The sequence below is a fragment of the Lutjanus erythropterus genome, chromosome 13 (genome assembly GCF_056507025.1).
Source record: "Lutjanus erythropterus isolate fLutEry1 chromosome 13, fLutEry1.hap2, whole genome shotgun sequence".
NCBI lineage: Eukaryota > Metazoa > Chordata > Actinopteri > Lutjaniformes > Lutjanidae > Lutjanus > Lutjanus erythropterus.
Genome location: NC_139329.1, coordinates 32791091 through 32816972, shown reverse-complemented (window position 1 = coordinate 32816972; position 25882 = coordinate 32791091). Strand labels below are relative to the sequence as shown.

Sequence of the window (25882 nt, the reverse complement as noted above, 5' to 3'; positions counted from 1 at the left end):
CAGAGACGAGAGCGAGTGGGCAGGTAGAAGAGGATCCTCTGAGAGTGGATAAACATGTGAACACTTAGCGATTCCCTCTCCCTTCCTGTCTCTCTCTGACTCTGTGTGGGCAGTTAATGAGTCTGAAAGCTTCGCCTCGGCATCTGTCAGCTGAGAACCGGATGAAGCCTCTAGAGCAAGCTGTAGCTGCAAAGAAACGCTCTGTTGCTCATTGATAATTGGTACAATGTATAGGAGATTTTTTTTTGTATTTTTGTGTCTGAGCTTCCGCCATAGACTATCCTATAGGCACAGTTGCACTGTACTGCACAACATGACTGTTTTTAGACACAAAACAATGTTATGCAGCTCACGGTGTACTTGCTTTCAGAATGGAATAAAAGGTGGAAACAATACAACCACAGGACATATCAATTAGCACAGCATGTTAGAGCTGCTCACACTTTGGATTTATAAAACTTTGTTCATGAAAGAGTTTTATTTTCTACCTTTTTTTGTGTACAAGTGGCTGACAGAATATCTAGAACAAAAAATAACGATCAAAAACAAGTTGTCCTGGAAAAAAAAATACCAGAGATGACTCACCTGCCTGATGCTGTCTAAATAAAGACAGAGCACTATAACCTTTTCAAGGATAGTACAAAACCAATCACAATGTTTGTTTACAATACCTTGTGGGTAGAAATACATTCAATTTAATGGCAGCAACCGGTGTTAAAAATTATGTTAAGGGGACAATAAAAATGGCATCTGGGACAATTCTGGGAAAGTCGAGAAACTTATCATTACAACATCTTTGTAGCAAATTTCCAAATAGGTGTTAATTGGATAAACTGACCACATATCAGGAATATAAATGGTTGCTTACTTGCCTGAAAAAACATTAAAACTTAAAAATATTAATATGCAGTGTTTCTCAAGGATGCTTTGTTATATTTGTGTTATACTTGCTAATAGAGCTACACCATATTGATCATTGTCAATACATGTGTTCTCTTATATGTCATCTAATGTGCATTGAAAGTGTCAATGCAATAATAATTGCACTGTTAAAATTTATGGAATTGTGTACAACCTATAGTACTTGTCTGTAGTAAAGTTTAATTGAGCAAAGGGGACACTGAGGAAGAAAAAATCATTTTGAGCCATTAATGAAGTTTTCTCAAAGGGTGTAATCTCATTCATCTAAATTGTATGCTTTCATATCGCATTAAAAGCAGCAGTTTCACTAACATTCGGTTGGAGACCTAATTTACCCGTTGAGCCACTGACTATAGAAAATGACAGCTTAAATTTGCCCAAAATGAGCACAGCAATTATCACAGGGATGTGCGGCAGTGTGGGGGTGTTTGTTTGTGTTTGAACATAACTCCTGGGAAATAATCAGAAAATAACTTTTTCCCCCTGAATCACTGGATTTCTCGCTACTACTGCTCCCTCTCCTCATTTTTTCAGGAAAAAAAATCAAGCAAGGAAACAACTAGGAGAGTATCGTTGTTTGGTCCATGAACTCCATCTGGATAGAGCCCAGTTTCAGAGATATTTCAGGCTGGGCGTAGTCTGACTGGTGGTGAGATATCACTGTTCGGTGGTTTACCAAAGACATTAGCAAAGCAACACAGTACATAAAAGAAGCACAGCCGCAACGTCAGATAGGTCAATCCAGTGTGTTCAACTATATATCTTCAAACTTTACAGTTACGTCTGACAACAGAAATAAACAATTTTACATATCGCCACAATTCACATCTGTTGTGAGTTGTCTACCTGGAAGTGACTGTTGTTGTTAGCCCAATATCACAGTGATTTGCACCACTGAATATTGCAGGACTGTTGTATTAGATTTCTGTTATGTTGTGCAGGTGTTACTATTGTTCATAGTCTCTGTATCTGCCTTCACGCACAGTGCATCGTTACTTTACGAGGTCCTCGGCTTTGACGGCCAGACAGGAGTGGTGGTGGTGGAGCCAAACCTCTGTGATAACATCAACAGATATGAGCTTGCCCACCATGTTATCCTTACTCTGTCATAAAACCTAATGGTGTGTGGCCATAAAATGGAGAGTAGTTAACTTTTGTTTGAGATGAAACAGAGTTTGTATGACCTTGGCATGGTCATACTCCCCCCCTTAAACAGATTCTTGGAACAGTAGTTCAGTCTCCCACTCCCACTGAATGCCTGATGAACTGGTCTAAGGACTATTAGGGGTTTTTCCACTATTAAGCCAGAGCTTGGCGTGTTTCCTAATTTATATAAAAGAAATGAAAATAAATAGCCTACGGTTGCAATCAGTTCTAATGCTCAGCCTCTGGGTTGATCGTGACAAGTGCTTTTGGTCTCCTGACAAAACATTTTCAGCACGAAGAACCAAAATGTGAAACACCTTAAGCTAATTAGGTCACTGCGTCTGTGATTTTGAACACATCCTAATGTGTAGATGTATGTTTGGGATAATTCAGGGAGGCTCAGTGACTGTGACGGTGAAATTTACTTTTTAATCATCGAGCAGATGCCCTCAGTCTGACTTACAATGAGTTAGAACTTAAGAACGCTCTGCCTAGGAGACTTCTTTAATAGAACTAAAAGTTGTTAAACACAACAAGGGAATTGTGAGGTATGTATTGTTGTCTGTAACCACCCTCTCATGTTATTTGTAACACTGGCTGTGTTTTTTTAGTATTGCTTTATAAAAGGTTAATGGAACTGATAATCGTCAATTTTGCAGAAACATTTTATGCTTGCTTGTGGGGTTTTTTGTCTTTTTGAAAAAAGAGTTAATGCACTGATTGGGGGATGGAAACACTTTTTCCAAATAAATTCTGATGTAGTGAACATTTAACTTGCATGATTGATCAGCCACTCTGGCAGTCTTCTCATTGCTCCCATGGCTCTATAATACATCCATAATTGCTTCACACGAATCTGATGTAATATTCTTCACATTAATACATGAAAAAAATTCTAAATTTTTTTTAGCATTTTATTTTTGATTGTTTTTTTTTAATTAGGTCATCGTGCTGTGCCCTCTCCTTCTGTATTGTTAATAATGGTTTTGACTGGAGAGTTGGCACTTTATAAGGATAGTAAAAGACGATATCCACCCCAGCCACAGCCTGTTCACCCTGCTGCCATTTGGCAAGAGATACAGAAGTATCCACTGCTGTATCACCACACTACAGAGCAGCTTCTCTCCTCAGGCTGTAAATCTGCTTTATTCATTCTCAGCATTGTCATTGTCTTATTATTTTTTATATTTTTTTCTGTCTTATTTTTATTCAGCTAATCTACTGCATATAATTTTACCATTTTTTTGCAAGTAGCAAAAACAGAATTACAACTTAATCTTATTATACGATCCTGTGTTGTATAATGAGAAATTAATCTACATTGTACCTTGCTTACCTCGATGAGCCAATTCTAATAATCGCATCATTGCAGTAGATGGAAACAAGCATTAATTCACATTTTCTTTTAAGTCAAAATTCTGTTAAAATTTGTTATACATTTAAATAGAAGCTATTGTGAAGTGCTTGGCAGTGGAAATAATTTTCTTTAGAGCAGTAGACTGTTGTTTGATTTGGGCGTTGACACCACTCCTGGATAAAAAAAAACATTCTCTCCTGTGGCAAGACAACACACACACACACACACACACACACACACACACACACACACACACACACACACACACACACACACACACACACACATACATACATACACACAGATGGCTGAACAGCTTGCTTTGACTTTCCCCTCTGACACCTTTTTTGTGAGCATTGGAGCACAAGCTCCTTATTGGCTGTGGATCCCTCTTTCATGGATTTGGTCACTAAATATCATATCACATATCCTCCAGATATTTTTCCCCTCTCTCTCGGGGTATGGTGTCCATTATGTGCCCCAGGTGGTGGCCATATCCCCTGGCTCCAAGCTCCAGCATGGGTAGGCCTCCCTGGAGAACCAAGGATAGCTGAAGGACTGAATGTTTTAGCAGACCCCCACACCCCCCCCCCTTGCTTTATAATGGAAGCACGATGCATTATTTATGCGGTTGGGCTGGTCAAGGTAGCTCACGCATTATTACTGATGGTGTTAATATCTGTAATGCCTCTTTACTGTGTTTTCAACCCATAAAAAATTCATTCAGTATTTGTGTTTGGTTTTTGTTAAAACTCAGTGACACTGATCACTACAGTACACTCTTAAGACATGCTGAAGGATCTCTAAAAAGGAGGGATCAGAGGGAGAGAAGCAGCCACTAAGAGTGCATTGACTGTCTCTGGGTGTCTTCCTGCACCATTGACTGCACTCAGCAGGTTGATGAGTGGAGGAGCTGTTTGGCTTCTAGGTTTGGGCCGAGGTCATTGTCCGGGCTTTCATGTCTTCAATAGCTGCAGGCTCCCTGCTGCACCTACTTGATATTCAGTTCTTTCTCTCACTTCATCCCATTGAAACTAACAAGCTTCCACTAGATAGCATAGCTCCACGCAGTGACTGGGATAGACAAGAAAGGAAACCAGACTGAGATACAGAATATCAATTCCTTGAGCCACAACTTGGTTTTGAACCAACTGCTGTGATATCGCTAAATTGCCTGTGGATTGTCTGATTAATTTGTTACCATCATAACTGTGATTGGATGTAAAACTTTCTGCTTCAGATGAAACAAATAATTTGACTCTTCTCTGAAATGAAGTTTTTGTTATTATTACTGGCTGTCACCCCTCCCCTTCACACACAGTCCAAGAAAGTGAAAACAGGATTCGGAAGAAAAAGAAGAAAATCCACAACAGCATGCAGATTCTGCAATACAGAGCCAACTGAAACGGCTGGGACTGTATCAAACTTTTATCTGCACTTAGAAAGGAAGCAATAATAAAAGAGCAAAATGTAAGTGATGCTAGCAAAGCTAGTTAGTAAGTTAAATTTTTGCTTTTGATGAACAATAGTAGACAGACCACATAAAGCCCCCTCACTTTAACTAATGTCAGGTCTGACATGAATGCCACATGCTGCAGTACTGCTCCCTCACTTGAGTGAGAGAACAAGAGATGTGACAGCACCTGGTCTTGACATGGTCTAAAAGTTTTGGTCTGGTCTCAGTCACTCTGATCTTGATCATCTCCTGGTCTCGGTTTAGTTGTTCTTGACTACAACACTGCAATGTGCAGCGTCTGTTTCCCGTTTTAATGTGTCTGACTCATTCATCCAACATTTTTTAAAAGGGATTTTTGGTAGAGGACACGAGTATGTTGTTCACAGTTAAATGTGGTTACTCTAAATGAAAGTGTCTCTGTGCAAAAAGAGAGATACAAAAAAGTTAAACTTTGTTCCCTGCTCTCCCCTACTTTCATGCTGAGCCGTTTAAAGCCTGGTGCTGCCAGAGTTCAGTTTTCAACATACCCCTTTGTCAGGACTTGCTGAAGAATGAGCTTAAGGAGGTGCAGCTACAGGGAGGTAAATGCCAGAAATAACATAGCTCACTGAGGAAACCAAGCTCAAATTCATTTATGTGCATATTATTGACCTGCCTGGATACAGTCCCAAATAAACAATGGAACAACTTTAAACCTGGGATACGGTGTCAAACTTCACTTCTTCCATGTGGTTTAGCAATAATGCCTTCAACTGCAAAGGAGTATATTATGTTTTTCCATGCTCTTTTACATTTCTTCGACGTGTGGAGGGAGGAAATTAGTAAATTGCATGTAAAGAATAAATCCTGCGCGGCTTCTGTTGAGGAAAGTCTTTTATTCATTTCACCAGGGCACCATCAATCCCCCTGTCTCTCTTTCTCTGTGTGTGTGTGTGTGTGTGTGTGTGTGTGTGTGTGTGTGTACATCCCCTTTTCGCTCGGTTTGTAATTGTGCTGGAAGGGAATCATAAAAGCGCCACCGGCCACCTTGCTTGCTTTACATCCGGACCGTGACATCATCGCGTCGCTCTCGGGTTTCAGTGTGGCTCTACTACGGACGAGCGCACGCAGCAGCAGCAGTCAAGCTTGAGGGCTTCTGCCGTGCAGCAGCAGCAGCCAGTGGACTGTGAGCGGACTTCACAACAACAACACACGCTTCTTCAAAGTGAAACAACAAACTCCCACGTCGTTACATCTGACGGTCACATCTGGATAAAACGGTCACTTGTTTATCTCCGCGTGTCTCTGGCTCCGTTTGACTTCACCGCGAGTGTTAAACTGCCTGTCTGGACATTTATCCGAGCTTTTCATTGTAAGTAAAAAAAAAACCTGCAGTGCTGTTTGTGGATGTGTGCGACATATATTTAGCGTGGTTCGCTGTGAAGATGCTATCAAAGGGCTGTGTACATGCAGCCCCTGTGATTGCCTACTGTATTGCAGATCTATGCAGCTCCTGCCAGGCGTGTTGTTCCTCACATGGCTTCATGTGCAAACAGCGTCTTTTGCACTGGACTTTGTCATCGTTTTGTCGAGGCTCCTCTGTGTTGTCAAGATACAGGGTTGGAGTTCACATAATGGCATACAAGTACCATATTTCTAATGTGGACCTTTTTTTTAGTGCTATCTTCTTTAGAGCTGCAACAATTCATCGATATGAATCAATGTTTAAATTAATGCCAACTATTTTGACAATTGATTAATCAGTGAGCAGTTTTTAAGGACAAAAACTCGAAATTCTCTGATTCTAACTTCTTTAATGTGAATATTTTCTGGTTTCTTTACTTCTTTGTGGCAGTAAACTGAATATCTTTGTGTTGTGAGCAAAACAAGACATTTGAGGATGTCGTCTTGGTTTTTGGGAAACCCTGATCGACATTTCATAGACTCAACAACTAATCGACTAATCAAGAAAATGATCAAGGGATAAATTGTTAGTTGCAGCCCTGATCTTCTCATTTAGTTATATCAATAATAGGAATTTTCCATTGTAGGAAGTAAAAGAAATTGTGTGTGTGTGGTGTTTGGTCTTTCTTTCTGCAATGCCAAAAGGAAATTGCAATTCAAATGTTAGATTTGTATCTTTTTAAAAACTCATATTCTGTTGGTCTTTAAAGCTCAGCCCCAGGAGTTTCAAGTGACTGTGCAGAACAGTAAAAGCAAACCCCTGGAGGAGAAATACTTTTGACTAGCTTTCTCAGTTTCTATTTTGTCCCATTATTCCCTTGCATTTCAGTACAGTCTGATTTTGATGCAAATCTCGGTACAATCAGAAAAGAGTGCTTGTCCTGCCAATTTTAATACACTGTTTGCAATTATCAAAATAGCATTTCCATTTTCCTGAAGTGTTTGCCATCACTTTACTGTAATCAGTCATGAAGAGCCACTGTTTTTCCCTCATGACTGCTTTCCATTACTTTGCTTCACATGATAATTTCTATTCCTGACAGTACTGAACTGTACAGTGGTTCTGTGGTGATCTTTAAAAGCTTTTATGTATTAATCACAGTCAGTTAAGCCATAATTATAGCATTGCCCACTGTCTCTCCTGCAGTGACCTTCTGTAGACTATGTCCTCTTTTTAGACCAAATCACAACCACTGGATCTGCGAAGCAGCATGTATTTTATTGAGCTTTCTTTTTTGATCTTGTGGCATGCAGAATTCTTGGAAACAGACAAGGAACATTTTAACCTGTTTCTCATTATCCAGTAGAATGAGTTTTTATGCAGGATGGTTGTCTGATTTTGTTCAACTTTCATGTGAAACATCATCTGTAAAGCTAGCCACTGTTTTTGTGTCTGCATGCAAAAACTATGGGAAATCTGAAGTTTATATCTTGAAGTATTTCTGTTAAGGCTTGTTGTCCTGTCTGTATGGTCTGAATGGTTGACTACTAAGCGGCTCTTTGCATACAGCACAGTTGTTTGTAATGTCTAACGTAGACCCTTTATATTCATCATAGTAGTGTGGTTTGGCATGTGCGTAGTGTTGCTGTATCACTGTACAAAGCCAAAAGATTAGGATGACACCCGTCAAGCCCACAAGCAGAGGATGAAGGGTGGTACTGTCACTTTCCCTACGAGCTCACTCAGAGACCAGTGTCCACAACATTCAGTGTTTCTTACAGAAGTGGAATCACAGACATTTCAGCAGTGTTTCCTACTGACAAAATGTACTTGTGATGTTCAGCCTGAGGGCGGGCCGCTTCGTCATCCAACACTTGAGTTGACTGCAAAACATCCTTGCACAAACTAGCCTTATGTTTAAGGAAGTCATTTTACCAGTCTGTATGACTTTACATCAAATGATTACAGCCCTCTTGCAGATCTCTTTGACAGTTCAGTTTGATATACTGTTAGGTGTAATATATATTAGATAAAAACTGAATCTGTATAGATGGGCCATCTAAATAAATTGTATATACTTGAGATACTGATATCATTAAAGAGCAGTCAGCAGTAATGGATATGTACAGATGCCCTGTTATTGGCTGCTGGATCAAACCCAGCAGCACTCACTGTGAGCAGAAGACATCAAGGGGAGAGGAGGGCGGGGTCACATTTGATTTCAGGCTTTGAAATAAACCAGCAAAATGGTAAAAACTGCAGAGAGGTGTCCACTCCCATATTCAGCCAATTTACTGGTTGTCAAATACACACTTACCATCCATGTCAAATGTAAAATTGTATTTTTACTGAAGTATGGAGAAAATGAATGTAAGAGGTGCTTTCTGAACTTAGTTTTTCAAGTGATTGCTAGGTGTTTATTTTGCATGATGGCAGCAGGAATGTGTGCTCACACATTTTGTAAGTAAATTTTGGTAGAAGCATGACACTAGCTTGCATGTGCATAGCATTTTGAAATGAAACATTTTTGAGTTTTGCATGAATTCAAATGCTTCTCAGTAATTTGCCTCATTTTTCCTCCAGTATGTGGTTAAAAGAGGAATGGAGACCTGAAAGCAAATTTTACTTCCCACTTCTTACAACTAGTTTAGTCTGTAATAGTATGGAACAAAGCTGAAGGTAGGATTTTAGACCTTTTGAGTCAGTAGTCTAATCATGGCATTTATCTCACTTTTAATTGCCTGCAGCTTCGCAGCATTTCATCCATCTATTCCTTTAAGGAGATGACCTTGATTAGAAGAGTCTGAGTACTATTTTGGGTGCTGCACTTCTGCTCTTTGTCCTGCGGTGGACCTACATATCTACACAGTATGGATGTGATTTCTGTCCCACTTTCATGAACACAAATATGATCAAGGCGTTTCTTGATTCAGTGCTTTGTACAGCCTGCCTTTGGGTTTCTTCCATACACTTTATCTGCCATGAAAGCCACACAGAATGCTAGCCTGCTGTTGCCTTTAATGAAGCCTGAAATTGAACATTGAATGGTTAACAAGGAGAGTTTTACAGGCAGTGAAAGTGAAGATAGAAACTTTAGATGTGTGGTTAATAATGTAATGTTTGGAATTTCTGTTTCATAAATAGAACTTTGAGGAACCAATCCCTTTGTCTGATGAGGAACAGTTGTAACCTCTGGTCAGGGGGGCACGCTGCAGCCTGGTTTCCCATGACTACAATGCGCTGTACTTGTCCCCCCTGATAACTTTGTGAATTTTCTTCATAAATACAGCATGTCCCCTCTTTCAATCAGAGCTTTATTTTTCCTCGAGAAGGCAGCTTGTTTCCATGGCTCTGAAATCTTCTTGAGTCACCCGTTCAGCTGTGTCACCTTGACACACTTTGCACGCCGTCGCAGCTGCTCTGAGGGAGCTGCTAATTGAATTGTTTGTGAAAAAAAGGAATCAGATTTGTAGCCTGAATGAGCAGCTGTTTTCTGTGGTTAAGTAAAAAGGTCTAAGGTGAAAGTCAACGCTCCCACAGCTGAAGCCATTGGCTGTGTTCTCAGTAATGATTGTGGTGTGATCCGGGGTTTCCCACCATTTTTACTTAAAAAATATGTGGCCGAATTGCTTAAGGATATTAAATTAGTCCAGGTATTGCCATTTTGTGATAGCACGTTGCTTCATGCTGCTGCACTGCATTTCATGTGGCCTCTCGGGGACTGCAAAGCCCCTGTTTTGTCTTTTTTGTCTTTTCTCCTGCTGCCCTCCACATGCCCACTCACAAACTGCCTATTCTGCTTATTCAGCTCAGCCTTTGTGAGGAGGGCTATTCATCTCTCCAGTCAATGTCCATGTGGTATTGAGGAGTTCCACTGCAGCCAAACTCTTTTTAATGCTAGTTAAGAGTACTCACCTGATAATGTGAAAGCGTTAATCAGTACTCACTGGCCATGTCCAACGTTGTGCCCAAGTTCCTTCCTGTGTAATAGGATTAGATTTATGGGCATTAACAGGAGGATTAATTATCACTGAAAGGTTCTGTTTGGTGATTTACAGTTGGATTTGTTTAAGGGACCAGTAAGTTTTCCTGCTGAACTCTTGTAGACTTAGCCTGCAGGTTTTCTTATGTGTGTAATTCCTTTCATATTTTTATATTTAGAAGTCAGAGTTAAATGTGACTTTATCAGATGCATAATATGGATGTGGGCTAAGGGAGCTAGAGCTGAAATGTGTACCATGCACTCTGGTTTAAATAGGATGGTATGATTTCATTAGCACAACACTGCGAGGATAAGGGTGTGATCCACAATGTGTGCTAAAATGTTCTCACTTTAGCTTCTGTGAGGGCTGTGTTGAAAGCATCTACAGTGCTGCATGGAGTATGTGTTATTAGATAGTCATCATGCTCAGAGGACTTGAAGCAGCTTGAAAGGCATTCAATTAAAAACCAGAAGGGCACTCAGAAAGCGTAGACCTCCGCAAAGGCCAAATGCATGTATCTGTCCTGTGATTTAGATCTGCTCCAAAATTTAATGGGTTCTTCTTTGGCCCATGCTCCACCCTTTCACAAAGTCTCATGAAAACTGGGCCAGCTGTTTTCCTACCGACAAACAGACAAATGTCAAACAAATGGCACAGAAAACACAACCTCTTTGGCAGAGGTAATAATAAAATTTGCTGTGGTAAGGTAGTATGTATTTATAGACGTTGTGAGGACAGACAGAAAGGCGTGGCACTCTCAGCTTGTGGTTTACCAATGTTAAAAATCACAGAGCTTGAATCTTGTAGCGGCATGAGGCAAACAGATGCAGATAATGGGATCCTGTAATATAAGACATGATGCATTTGGCTATGAATTGTTTCTTCTAATGCAGCATCAATGAATAAATTAATAAATAAAATAACCTCTTAATTAAAAGAGTATAAAAAATCAGTTTCCTCTATTCTGCACACCCCATATTTAGATATAAGCCATATAAACTGATGCCTCGTCCATTTTTAGAGCTCAGCTTGCCTGCCACAAATAGTCCTTAATAGATGTGATTTATGTGACACATCAATCAAAATCTTCCTCCCAGTTGTTTTCTATTTGCCATAATATAAGAGTGTGGAAGTTGCAGAGCTTTCATGATGAGTCTTCATGACATATAGAGATTTTTTTTTCAAGTTTTTTGACACAACACAAGGAAATCCCCTTCAGTTTTTGCAGTTACACAACATGGAAAAAACTGACAAAACAAATGATAGTGTGTTTTTAGTTTTTCTTCCATTTGGTCTTTAGAAAGTCCTATTTAGTTTATTCCACTGCACGTTCAAACAAAGGTCGGGGGAGAGACTGTTTTGAGTTCAGATTTTTTGACAAATTTACATTTACATTACATTTTCTTGAGCTGTGTACTTACATTATCCCTAATGTTTCCAACAATTTTCAGACTCAGAGAAACCCATAACATGTTGCTAGCTGCTATAATTTCCAGGAAAACAAGGGATGTAATAAATTGACAGCCTCACCTACAAGACAGTGTGTTGGCCACTATATGTTCTTCATCCTCCGTTTATTATTATCATTATTATTATCAGTTAATATCTGATTTTGTTGGAAGTCCATTTCATTTTGGTACATAAAAACTTTGTTATATTTGCTTTTGGTTTCCTGTTCCTTTTTACCTGGTTTAATATTTACCGTTACTCTCCTCATCTCCTAGCCAAACTTTAGGGTCATAACAGTGAGATATGTTAAAGTGTGAGGAAGGAAGTTGATGAACGTAACTTAACATAACGTGAATGAAACTTCGTTGTGAACATGATTTGTGCCCAAGTAATGTCAGATAGATCATCAGCTATGGTGGTTGTTTAAAAGTGAAGAAAATAAGTCAATGATCCCATGCCACTTCATGACTTCATCAAACTACGTCTTTTATTATTGTTTTAATGTGATGGTAGAATTCACTGTGCATTTAATGGACTTTTTGTTATTTTGTGAAGAAGGCCCAAAATTAAATGGCTATTTTTGGCTTCACAGATGACATGAGTAAGGTTGAATACTAAACCAAATTTTTCCCCCACCACCTCACTTCCTTAAAAACATATCAAGCAAAGATCTGAACTCCAGGTCTGTTTTCAATTAAAATAATTACATAAAAGAGCCAACAGTAGGCTCGCAAATTCTAGTGTTAAAATCCAATGATATGTTGTCAAAATTCATAAAGACCTTTGCCCTCTCACTAATGTAAATATCCTTTTGGAACCTGAGAGTTGTTTGTGGTTAAACCGTAGGAGAAGAAGGGGAGTGAGGGATCAAAGACCCACCCAGAACAATAAAAGCTTAGCCCGTGGAGTGTTGACCCCCAGGACTTAAGCTCTTCATTACTGCAGCTCACTGCTAATTGCTGCAGACAGGACAGTCCAGACCCCAGAAAACTGGCCAACCCTCCACACTACAGGGTGGTCAGCTCTTACAGCCGCTCCTAGTTCCCCTGAGGTCAAGAGGCAAGGAACCCCCTGTTGCCCTTCACCCACACCCACCCCATAAACCAACATCTCCCACTCGAAAACAAGAAGAAATCCTAAACGTAAATGAAGAGCATACAATGTTTTTGCCTTCTACTGAAGCAAAAATGTTACCATATGCTCCTGTTACTGTACAGCCCCATGATTTTATGCTAACTGAATCTTGACTGTAGTGACCACAGACCACATCCTCCACAGCATGTGTGACCATTTCAAATGGTGCTGTAAGCTAAGACTGGTTGGCAGAGGTATTTTGAAAAACATATTTACTCAGAAGAAGATCTGAGCTGGTAGCTGTGCCGCATCAGTTGATTTTGATACAACAAAGGCTGCTGTCATCAACTCTGATTACATTATCATCCAGTGTTTTCAGAGGGCCCTTATGTTGTGTGAAACAAGGCAGCCGACCCACATACTCTGTCAATAATTGTTTCGCAATATGATCCCGTCATATTTGCAATCAGTTATTGATGCCATGTGGAGGCAATATTGATTTTGAATAATAAACATATCCGCCATGTGGGCTGGCTTCGTCCTTTTCTCTGCGTTGTCAAGCCCGTCACAGTGATATGCTAAATGTCACTGCTGTATAATGTGAATACGCTAACGAAACAGCTTAAAGAGTAGTTCAAAGGAGGCAACCGCTGATTGTCGTGGGCTTCTTTTTTAGGTTGTCTAAAAGGATTTTTCTGCTGAACAGGAAAATGGGTATTTCTGTTACTCATCCTGCCTATTTTTGCCTGCACACAACCACAGCCATGTTACCTCAGAGCCCCCATGTTTTCCACTGAGGTTTAAAGACTTGCTGTCCTCCCATGCCACATGGATCATGTTGGAAATGTTAAGGACCTTCTGAAATAGCTTCCGTCCACAGAGGTAGAGGGACTCTTTGATGTCACACACCCCTATTAAAAACGGTGACCTTGCACACGTGTCAGTCCGCACATCTGCAAAAACTTTCTTAACGTCAGGAGGGCCTTTAATTTTATTGATTTAACCCTAAGAACCCTCGGTCAACTCCATTTCGAAGATGAGATTTAAACTAATATCTTTGAACACTTTTATGTAGCTAACATGATTTCCATCCTTTTCATAACAGGTTCATCTGCAGGTAGCTTTCTAGCAGATAAATCTCTATGCCTTTCAGTTGATTTCTTGAAGTCAAGCATTTAGCTTTATTTAAAATTAATTTGATGTGACATTTCATTGAGTTTTATAGGGAAATTTGTCCTTACAGTATGTCTGTCCATTATGAGGGAAAACTGTGGGTAGGGTAAGCTGGTAGGGATTTTGATCATGATTAATGAACCAGAGACATTAAATAAATATTGATTAACCATGTAATGCAGTACTTCAGGAAGGAAATATCAAATGTTTTTTGTGCTCAGAGAAATCGGCTGCATCAGCTGGTATATTGAACTGTCTTCTTTGATTTCAGTGTCTTGTCAAAAAGTCCTGATGAACAGGTGTTGCTAATGGGGGTTGTCTTTTAATCAGGGTGGTTTTGGGCCGGTGCCAAGTTTCCAGTATCGAATTCCTATGGCTAATATTTTTGCAAACAGCTGTCTAACATTACTTACATCAACAGAAACAGCAACATGGGTATCATATTAGAGTCCTTTTTTTAGTGTGGACTGAATTGGTCCTTGGTTTGGTCTGCCTTCTGGGAAAAATGTCTGGGTCTCTTTTGTCCAGCTACAGTAAATGTTTTACTTGTTTTCTTTGGCTGTTTTTACTTTGCCATTTTCATTGGGCAAGTAGTGTGCAACCTACTTGTGTGAGCTTGTGTGCTCAGAGCACATACTTACTGTACCACGAATTAGAGTGGTGTACCAAACTAAAACAATGAGCTGAAACCAGCTGAAACCAGCACAGAGCTGCAGACTGGATGCTGGTTCCCAGTGTGAACTGTAGTAATAGCAACCTTCCATAATACAAAAGTTATCTGATTTGGTGTAAATAAAAAATAAGAAAACCTTAAAGGTGCAGTAAGAGATTCTGGACAAAGATAGCTGCTTGTTGAGTCTCATTACCAGGTCGTCAAATACTGACATTTTTGGAAGGAGACTCAGTCAACTGTGATTGGCCTAAAAACGGAGCCAAGAGGAGGAGAAAACGTCTACTTTCCTCTCAGACCACTTGAATTATGCTTTAAGTTTATCATGGAACTTTTTCCCAATGATGCCAAATATAAACTGTCTATCTCAGCTGTAATTGAAAATCTAACAATATTTTTAGCAACATGAAAAGTATGCATCATGGTATATCCAGATACCCTTTTGCATAGTTATTAGGTTGCATGTCATTCTACCCTAAGGAACATGTAATATATCACTCAAATTTATTAGCCTATAGGAGAAAATATACCCACCAAAGTGGATCCAGTGGAGAGATTTTCTTTAATTAGATCATTATTTTATAAAATATCCTAGAAGGTATCAAACGCTTTGCTCTCTTATAATGAAATAGCATGCATTGCCAATTAATAGGTCTGCAAAATGCACCCGTATATTTAAACTTCATTTCCTTTTAGCCATGGCTAAAGTACCACATGAAAGAAAACTTGTGGTGCGTGCATGAAGTCAACATTTGCAAAGTAATCAAGAATATCAAAGCTAAAAGATACTCAAGTGTATTGGATAGTTTTGAATTGTTTAATAAATCCCACCCACTGTTGCACATAACATCATTCTTTCTTCCCACTTCTGTGTACATAAATACCTATACAGACTTTCTTCCTTCCTCTTAAATCTGTAGCCAACCTACATGCAGAACAGTATAGGCATGTGTGAAGGGATACCAAAGAAAAACGGTGCCGTTGGTCTGCCCCAAGACCGCACAAAGTGCTCTGCTGCCAACAGTGCCTCCAGTAATTATAGACCAGAGCTGTGGAGACTGTTGCTCTCCAGGCTAAACTGAAACTAAACCCCCTATTTCATGCTTGGTATTTGCTCTTTTCAGGACACGAGTACCCCATGTTTAAAAACTGTTATTTTTGGGCTGTAGCTCAACTCCATTCTGTTTATAGTGCAGCCTAACTAAATTGAAATATAGAATGACTTCAGAGCACGTAACGCCTGGAGTAGCTTTGAAGACTGTTGTTGACACTGCAGGTCATCTCTTTAATCATTTTATCTAATGTCTCGTTTAATCTCTGCTGCTGTCAATATGTGTGATGAATATATTGACAGCACAGTCTCTACAGTTACTAAACTTCCCCTCACTGTAACTCACTGGCAGAATAATCAAATTACTATTGATTTTCCATCTCTAATTTGTAGGTTTTAAGATAGGAAGCTGATGAACTGGATCATGATGTTGAATTAATGTAGCATTCTAGTCGCTATTCCAATGACACTGTTGAAATAAAAGCTTGATTTAGGATTTACTAGTAACAGTGAGGAAGAATTATAAGCTTACTGAGCTTTCCGCCTCTAGGCCATCCAGATCACACACAACACTGACCACGCTCTGCTTTACTGGGAAGCTGCTGTTGTTGTCGTCGTCTCCAGTCGTCGGACTCCTCCTCTCCAAAGACTGTGTGGTCTGTGTCCTGGTGTTCTATTCATGTTAGGGTGGAAGTGACTGTGGGCCGCCGTAATTGTCCAACAGGATGGGTGGGTGGCATCTTCTGTATCTCTGTCATTACATGTGGAGTGTAGGATGGCACAGCAACCTGCTGGAGCTTGTAAATCCTGGTCATTTTTAAGATTTCTCAAAAGTGAAATGGGCATTTAAAATGGCTCTTTTCTCCTCTTGTTGTTGTAAAAGCTAAAGCTGTAAAGCTCTTATCTGAAAAGGAAAGAGATATTTTTTTTACTGTGGACTTTGTTGTACCCTATGTAGCATCTTTGCTGTATAGGGTACAGCAAAGGCTTACGCCCTAATGCCATACTTTTTCTTTTCATGTGGTACTTAAGCTGTTGTTTTTCCCACAGTCTCAAGCTCCATTAATTTGTGTTTGTTTGGATTTTGGTGTGCCCGTGCTGCAAGTGCTCATTTTGATGTCACACTGACCCAGTATATGTCAGGTTGGACCAGTTTTCACTCTTGACAGTATGGACAGATTTTGAGTGATGGGTTCCTCCTTTAGCACAGCTTGAAAAGATGAATGAATGGATGGAGGGATGGGTGGTTAGATAAGAACAAAAGAGTTAAAAACAAGACAGATAGTATGATGGTACATACAAGATGTTATGTGCAAAACTGCAATATGTGCAATATGGGATTTTATGTGCAAGACTGCATTATGTGAAATACTATAGCAAAGTGTGTTGTGTATGAGGTTATTGCTCACAGCGATCAGTCTTTTTCAGTCTTTGGTAGCAGAGAGTAAGCAGAAGTTCCAGCTTTTGGAAAGAAGTTGTTTTTAGGTCTTGTTGTTCTGCTTCCAGAGGGGACAGGGGACAAACAGACTATCCAGTCCACGGTGGGATGGGTCATTTAGAATACAGCTCGCTTTCTTTTTGTAAGATCATGTATCTGTATTGTGTATTTGTCGTGTCTCCCCTCAGTATTCCCATTTCTACCCAGTCAATACAAACTCTGCCTCAGGTGCTCTAATGTTTTGCAGGTGAAGAGTTCACTCAACCCTTTTCTGTTGTTTTCAAGGCAATAAGCAGCATGTCCATGAATCATTTATAAAGATAGATCAAGTATTATTGATGGCCTCATTTTTACTGACATGTGTCTGCAGTGTTTTATAACATTGATCACTTTTTTCTCTCCCCCCCACCCCCCCCCTCCCTATCCTCATTAGTCACAATGAGCGGAAGGTGACCTGCAAGCATCCTGTCTCAAACTTACCCTCACAAGACAACTGCATCTTTGTCGTCAACGAACAGTAAGTCTCTTGTTTTGGCTTTTAGAATGCCACTGGATTGCATTTTTTGAGCTCTACAGTGTGCCGTCGCAAACTCCTGATGTGTAGGCAACGTTGCACAAGTCTGCGCCTTGACACCATCTATTTGCAGCACTGCCCTTTCAGTTCAAAGCCTCCTCTATTCACTGCTTCCTCAGTTATCTATCTTCATAAATAAATTCCTTAGAAATAAGATCTAACTATCTATATGAAAAAGAAACTTTTCAGATACTTTGTAGATACTCATATATTAAAGATGTTTTATTTATTGCATAATTGTGCTGCTGTTTTCTACAAGTGCCAAGGCAGGAGGTCATAATCTTGTTGCTAAGGGCAGTCAATGAAAAAGCCATTATATCATGAATGCATCAGCGTGTGGGAAAGCAATGAGTCACAGTTCGTCTCTCGTTTTGACCTGGATGAGAGTTCATGGCCTTTTCAGTTGTCATAAGTGCACAGATATGTCCCCCAACAATGTTATGTCCATGTGATCGTCCACACTGCTTTCAGCACAACAGTCATCACAAGTCTTCCCATGTGACTGGGTCAGAGGCCAGTCATCTTGAACTTTCACTTCAAGGAGAATGACTCTATGAATCTGTCAGACTAAACTTAGTCAGTTTATTTCCACCTGAGGAATCATCAGTTCTCTCATTTTATCCACCTTTTACTCTTTAACCCTGTTCATGGGCCACTCATAGTGAGATATGCAAGAGGTCTGCAGAGTCATACACTGCAGAAATGCAGAAAAAATAAGGCAGATGCTGATCTATAACTTTGCCCTCCCTTGCAGATTCCCACTTGTATTTACTTCTGTGTCTCAATCTGTAATGACCAAAGATTCATGATGAGACAAAATTGATCAAGAATGTTGCAGGAAAACGTTTACGCTGATGGCATTGCTTGTGACTAAGCTTGTCAAGCTGCAAGTTGCTGGTTTTAGAATGTAAGGCACATCACCTGTTTCAAACAGGAAGGCTGACGAAAGCATGGGAATCTTCTGTCTCAGGTTCAGGGCATAAATTTACACCCTGGGTGTTCTGCTGAAGCACCCAATGACCGCTCCAAATTCTCATTCTTTCAAATCTCTTGGTTTTTTTTTTTCAAAAATGTTGCTGTCGTTTCATCAATGCTGGAAATGCAACTATAGCAAGTAACTCGCTATCACCAGCCTCATTCATATTTTAATATGCTACAATGATATTCAGCTACAAAAACATGAAAACCTGGCAGTTAGAACAGAAGTACAGAGAGTTGTTATAAAAGGAAATTATACTAGGGCTGTAGCCAACCAAAGAAAATCTTGGTCGACTGAAATTCTACCTGCTTTTCAACCAATCAATTGGTCACTGGGGGAAAAAACTGGGTGCTAATCAAAGTTACACAGTCTTGACAAGCAAACGAATTCCTGCAGTTTGACAATTTGCTTTTTACACATAGCTATAGCGTTACCTTAAGGACATGTAATACTACATACAGCAGCAAAATAAACACACACACATTAATTAAACCCTAAAAAAACATAAAACATGGCAAAACATGCAGCTTTTGAGTTTGTCAGGTCACAGACAGCCAGTATAAATTTATCATTGAGCTTGAACAATTACCTGCTGACCTTGTTGAGAAAGCAGCCCAGCAAAGTAAAATCCAAACATGTTGTTATCAGAAAGAAAATGTTATCCTCTCTTCTCTCCTGTTCTCTAAGCCTGATCTATCGATTTGTCCTGGTACTTGAGCATGGTGTCAGGTAGTTCGCAGCCGAGTAAATATTCAGTAAATCTTGTTGACAGTAATGGACTAAGAAGTGCTTCCCTCCTTATTAATGTAACACCAGCGACAATGTCCGAACAATTAGAATTTGGTTAAACAGGAGCATATCGAACGTTACACCATCTCATCTAGTCACATTTGTGTAAGCTGGCAGATTTCAGAACATTGCAGACCGGCTCATTGCAAGTAGTTGCAAGTTTCAACTTGTCTCATCACAAATCTTTAGTCTGAACTGGCCTTAAGTGTCCTAAATATACATGTACTAGACTGTTTGTCTCACAACCCACACCATGATACTGGCCTCAACTTTCATCTTCCACCCGAGCCATCTTAGCTTAATGCTGCATGACATGTATCAGTTCCACTTAGTTTCTCACTTCCTGCAGAAACCCCTGTCACAGCAGACTCTCCATAATGTTGCATTGAAGTCACGTCATCACAACTGGTGGCAATTATCTTATTGAGCAATGAATGTTAAATGAAATATGTTCTGCTTCAAGACAAGAAATTTTACTCCCATTTGGGGAGCCAGACTCCCAAAACTACTGGAAGATGAATTCCCTGATGGCCCATCATGGGCACAAGTTTCAGCTGTTTTTTTTTTCGCAATATGTGGCTTAGAAATTAAAATCCTGGTTTTAATTCTGCCTCACCAAGCTGCACTTTGTTCAGCAGAGATAGAATATTCAGAAAATGGTTGTGAAGAAGCTTGTTGTGCCAGAACCGTCACGCCGCACTCTCTTGACACATTCCTCCCCTCGCTGTGTTACTCTCACATCTCTGCCGTTTTTCGCACCGAGAGGCACAACATGCCCCTGCAAGATGATATCTAATTTAGCAATTATTGTTTTATCGTTGTAAGATAATCTGCAAAATGGATCTAGCATATCAGATGTACTAGAGGTCAACTTTGAGAAAGCAACATCAAAGTCATTGTTATTTTTTTTTTTAGTTTATTACAGTGGTTTTCATCCAACAGTTGGCTCTGTTTGAGCAAAAGTAATAAGGGGGAAAATCTTCACACTGGACGAGTAATAAAAGGCAAAGACGGATTTAAGCTGCCACAGGGATAAAGAGGCCAGGCTGAAAATCACTGCCTAATCTGCTCTGCACTTTAAGTAAATCCAAAACACCGAATTTACTTCAAATTTGGCATTATAGTTTTTAGTAGCAATCTAGTGTAATGTGCAAAGAACATAAACTCAACCTTCCTTAAGACACACTATAATATAAAACACAAAGCTAAAAAGGAAATCTGAGTAATTCAGATGAAAGAAACATGAATTCGTTTTGAGTGAACAGATCTGAAAAGCCTTCTCAATTCTGAGACTGCAGTTCTATCGCTGTCTAGGAAGCAAATGTAGGTCTGCCATGATGTGTGAAACTTATTTACACATCAGTGATCAGTTGCATAATCGTGAGACGATGGGGCAACGATGACATTTAACAGTCTAAAAGAAAGGCAAATATACTGTAGCTGTACCACACAGTGTTAATGATAGTTAACATTGATCAGGACAGATTCTCAAGTGTCTGCTCAGTAAGAATGACTCAATCACAAACTTAAAAGTTGATGCAGATAAGCAAAACTCTTTTAACCTTTAACCCAACCAGAACAGGTGAATCAGTGCCTGGGCCTTGTTGTCTTTTGTCACTTCAAAGTTCAGTCTGTCAGTTTAGTTTTGTGAAAGTGGACAAATCACTGCTGGATAAATGTGTTGCAGGAGCTATGTGTTGTTATTGAGGGACAAATCTAAGCTAGGCTATTACTTGTACATTAGCCATATGGATTACAAAAAGACATACACAAACCCATATACATCTGTCACTCAGACTTAAACTCTCAGTTATCCTGTGATGTAACTTACTGATGAAGTCATGGCTCAGACCAGACTCGCCTTGGCTTTACCCCCCCCCTCCTCAGTGAAGGTCAGCCTCAGCATTCTGCTGTCATTACTGTACATGTCTGTGCCTATTTCTAGCAGTCCACATGATCATTTGCGAGCTGACATGAAATAACTCACATGTAAACATGTTTACCAAAACATGAACTGACCACGTCTGCAGTAATTAAAAAATTATTTCAGGATCGTGTTGGATTGAATTGGGCGATATGACAACATAAAATATGGTTTTACCATGCTGTTCATATCATGCTAGATATCCCTTTGAAATCTTTGGATATATAAAATCATGATAGGCATTTTTGAGCAGGACAACTGTAGTCACTGAGTTCACCCCAATGTATCGGCCAGAACCCCACTTAAGGCCAAAATTTCCAGAGTATGAAATAAAAACCTCAGTGATGGTCAAAGAGGCTTTTTACTTTCTTCCTTTGCAGTAGCACATAAAGGTTTTCTATACAGATAGAAAATAACAAAATGCAGCAAGATGGAAGATGGAAGATAATATGCGTATACATGAAATTCACCCATATGCAGGAATATGCACAGTATTACCAAACTTAACAATAAACAGTAATTGGGAGATATACAAATATAACTAAATGTCTCTCAAGTGATCATAAACAAAGGGAATAATAATAATAATTATTGCCAATGCTCACATAGCACTTCCTGCCATTTCATAATGGCCTTAAATTCTCCCACTGCCGAAAGGACAGGATGCTTTTATTGTGAAAAACTGATAATCACGCTATGTTCAGTCACATAGTTAGCGCAGCCTTAATTAGCAGTATAGTTAACAAAACTTGACGACAGCTGCTTCGTATTTCAGCTCAAACACAGAGCAGAGAAACAACAGGTAATAAATGAAAGAACATGTCCTGAAGTCTAACATGCTGAGTCAGGTGAGCAGAGAGCCATAACTGCCATGCATGAAACAGGCTCTAATTAGCATATCCATCCCACACCTAAACTCTGAATTATCATCCACATTTGCCACCAGAAATCCTCTACAGCTGCATCAACACAAGTAGATATAACACCACAAGCAATATAAAGGACAGTACTCACTTTTGCATTCACACACAAATCACAATAAAGTTACTGCACTGCAAACCCGTCGTCCATCAGTTGAAGTTACATTATAGCAGTTTTGCTTTTTTGCATTAAACCTGCAGTGCAGGACTTTTACATATATGTAAATGAACGTTCATGATGTTCAAGCCCTTGTCAAACGAGTTCGTACAAGGCTAATCAAGCTTACCACTGCCAGGTAAATCTCTCTGTATTTTGCAGCATACTAGAGTGTCTAAAACTGGTATCTGTGGCAACATCCCTACGCTGGGGCAGCGGTTGTAATGCGTTTTAGGTCAACCAGCAATGACTGGTTGGTCAAAGCTGAAGGGAGGAGCAGCTATAGTGAAGGACTAGACAACAGTATGACAGAGCATGTGGCGGAAAACTGTAGCATCCGTCATACGCACGCGTCAACACTGATTTTGTAATTACTCTCACTGCCAGAAGGGGGAGACAGCAGTTCTGCTCTGCAGATTTAATGTGAATAAGTAAATGTAACATTTTGATCACATATATTAATCATTTAATAATTTAAAATTATGCATACTGAGATAGCAAATGTTATGTATGTGTCCAGGGAGGAAGTAGTTGAAAAAATAGCAGTAGTCAGTTTGATTTGGTATGGAAAAATATTGGACAGCCTCAGTAGAAGAGTAAGAGTAGAAGTTTTGGTATATATTTTAACCAGTTTCCCTGTTAAATTGGGATTTTAGCTTGAATGGGTCAGTTAGGCCATCTCTGTGAATTCCTTGTTGTCTTTTTCACGAGAATTGTTCAAACACGCGAGAAGGAAACCCTGAGAAAAAAAAAGAAAGAAAGAAAAACACTATAATGATGGGGATATTGATGTGGGTGTAACTGATATAACCTTTTGGATGTGGTCAAATTTATAGATTCACCACATAACAGCACAGCATCCTGCCCCTGTGCAGCTAGTCTTCCCCTCAAACCTCTCATTTGTCAAAACATTTGATCTTTCATTCTGAACAGGTTTGTCCTTTCTCTGTTTTGTAGTGTGAATTGTGGAAAATTGTGTCATCCAGCGTTTAGCAGGTAATCCACTATTAGGTGCAAATGGATAAATGTGTGTTCTCATTTGTTTTTATTTTTATGTAAAAGACTTGAACGTGTGTGTCTGTTAATAATTCTTGTTGTTGCACACTGCCAACAGACTGTGGATGTTTTGAATGGTGTTTTGCCTGACAACCTGTTATGCATTTGCATTCCAAAGTCCTGTAAGGTGCACTTTACTGTCTGAACCATTTGTTATGTTCATCTAAACCTCCATGAACAACTAACCGCAGGGAGATCATTACTCACTTTTCCTGAGCTGAAGGTCAAGCTCTGCACCCCTGATGGCAGGCTTTAGGACAAATCTTTTATCCCAGCCATTCAGTCCTCTTTGTTGGCAGTTTACTGATTTTCCCAGGAAGCGTTAAATCTGCAGGTTGCACGTTGCACTTTATGATACGCAGCTCAGTTATCTGTTCAGTTTGTTTAAACAAACTGTAAAAAACCTTGACTTTGTGAACACTCCTTTATGCTCTGTCCCTTATGGATGCACGGGCTACACAGGTAAGAGGCCTGACTCTGTTCCTTTGCCATGCTAGAGCTGGGTGATATGACCAAAAATGAATATCATGACAATTTTATATGTTTCCTTGACATCTATAAACTGACCACACATTTCAAAATAATTAAAATTATAAATGATAATTTATTAAATGCAACACAATATTATAAATATTATTTTGACCTACCATCACAACTACAGGACAGCTTTGTAACTTCATAAGATTACCATAATAATCAACTGAAAAATCATGTTTTAAATACGCTAAACTAAGCTTTAGTTTAGAATGCTGTCTTGTTCCTTTCCACCTGTTTTTGAAACATAATTTAGAGCAAAAGTGAAAAATTTATTTTAGTTTTTTTAGGGAATTGCTCTTGAAAGTATCACACTTTTATAGAACATAATGATATGAGTCAAATAAGGTTGGTAAATAATGCTGCTGTCTGTAAATTTTTTTGCTTTATCATCCAGCTCTGTGCTACGTTGCATCTGTGAACTTGTGACAAACGTATACACTGATATCTTGATCTGTGTATGCTTGCCTTGTCTCCTTTTGTTCGTTTAAAAAGATAAAGGTCAGGTTCACCGCCAAACAAAAAGTGTTTGAAAGCAACCTTATTTCTTTAGAAATGCTGTGTGGTCATTTTAAAATGCACCCTCAGCCACTCAGTTCAGTGTTTCCCCCCAGTGTGCTTAGAGCGCCAAGCTTCAGTGGCAGAGTAATCCCTCCTCACTCTTTTTGCACACACAGACCCACACAGGCTCACAGAAATCCATACTGGAATCAGAGCAGGCAGTGATGTGACACTTTAATGCATATAGGTTAGTCTTAATAAGTGGAAATAAATAAGATAAAAGGGCTCTGTCTTGTGGTTTGGTCCACAAGACAATATGAGAGCATCAGTGGTTGTTTGTGCATACACTTCAATTTATTAGTTAACTTTGTATGGTATATACAAATCATTTGATGTACTCTATAGAGTGGTACTAAAGTGTAGCACATGTTGACCCGTCATATTGAAGCTCTATATCTTAAATTTTGATCATGCATGTTGGTAAAATCCACTGACTTAAAACTTGTACAGCTTAAAGCCCTTAACTGTGAGACTGGTCACGGTCATCCCTCGTGAGGCAGCACCATACATGGCACTTTGATCTCACACTGAGAGGGTTCTGAGTTTGATCTATGGGCCTCGATGTGAGGAGTTGGCATGTTCTTTGTGTGTCTACACCTGTGTGCATCTCCTGGGGCATCAGCCTCCTCCAGCAGACCAAAGGCGCACAAGTTATGTTGGATCAACGAAACACACCAAATTACCGCTGCGTGTCAGAGTAAAGCCCGGTTCACACAGGACTAGTATTATCTAGTTTTATCTGGGGACTCCATGTGATGCCTGTGTTTTGTGCAGTACTTTCACACAGAATAAGGAAAGTCTGTGTTATATTTGAATGTATGACATGATGTCAAGGCTCTTCACAGCGTCACCGTTTCAGAAGTGGAAAGTCTGTGTGTTACAAACATACAACATTTGTAGATAAACTTAGTTAGGTATATCTTAAAAAAGAAAAAGAATTAAACTATTTTGATAACTGATTAATGATAAAAGGGCTTTTTTCATGCAAAATGGCAGATAAGGCTGTTTTCAGCCCCTCAAACATCGCGATTTCCTGCTTTTCTGTGTTTATAATTATATTAAACTGAATATCACTAGGTTTTGGTCTGACAAAACAAGCTATTTAAAGACATCTTGGATTAAGATTAAGATTGGATTAAACATGACAATCAACTTTAGTTATTATTTGATGACCGTTAATAAATAAAAGGGCATGTAAAAACTGACATACCCTGAACTGTAGTTAATGTCAGACTGCTGTTCAACATATTATGAGCTGTCATCAAGCACTGCCATACAACTGTAAT

The 25882-nt window shown here is 39.4% G+C and overlaps 1 protein-coding gene across 8 annotated transcripts in view; it reads left to right on the top strand.

Annotated features, from left to right (window-relative positions):
* LOC146316907 (pleckstrin homology domain-containing family A member 5-like) overlaps positions 1-25882 on the top strand; it is a 105577-nt gene that overhangs the window by 40466 nt on the left and 39229 nt on the right. For 6 of the 8 annotated variants that reach the window (XM_084733305.1, XM_084733304.1, XM_084733306.1 and 3 more), the window contains exon 4: positions 17536-17619. In XM_084733305.1, coding sequence (XP_084589431.1) covers positions 17536-17619 — 84 coding nt within the window. Of the gene's footprint in view, positions 1-5975; positions 6232-17535; positions 17620-25882 lie in introns of those variants that run through there. The other 2 variants (XM_084733310.1, XM_084733311.1) reach the window with 2 other exon arrangements.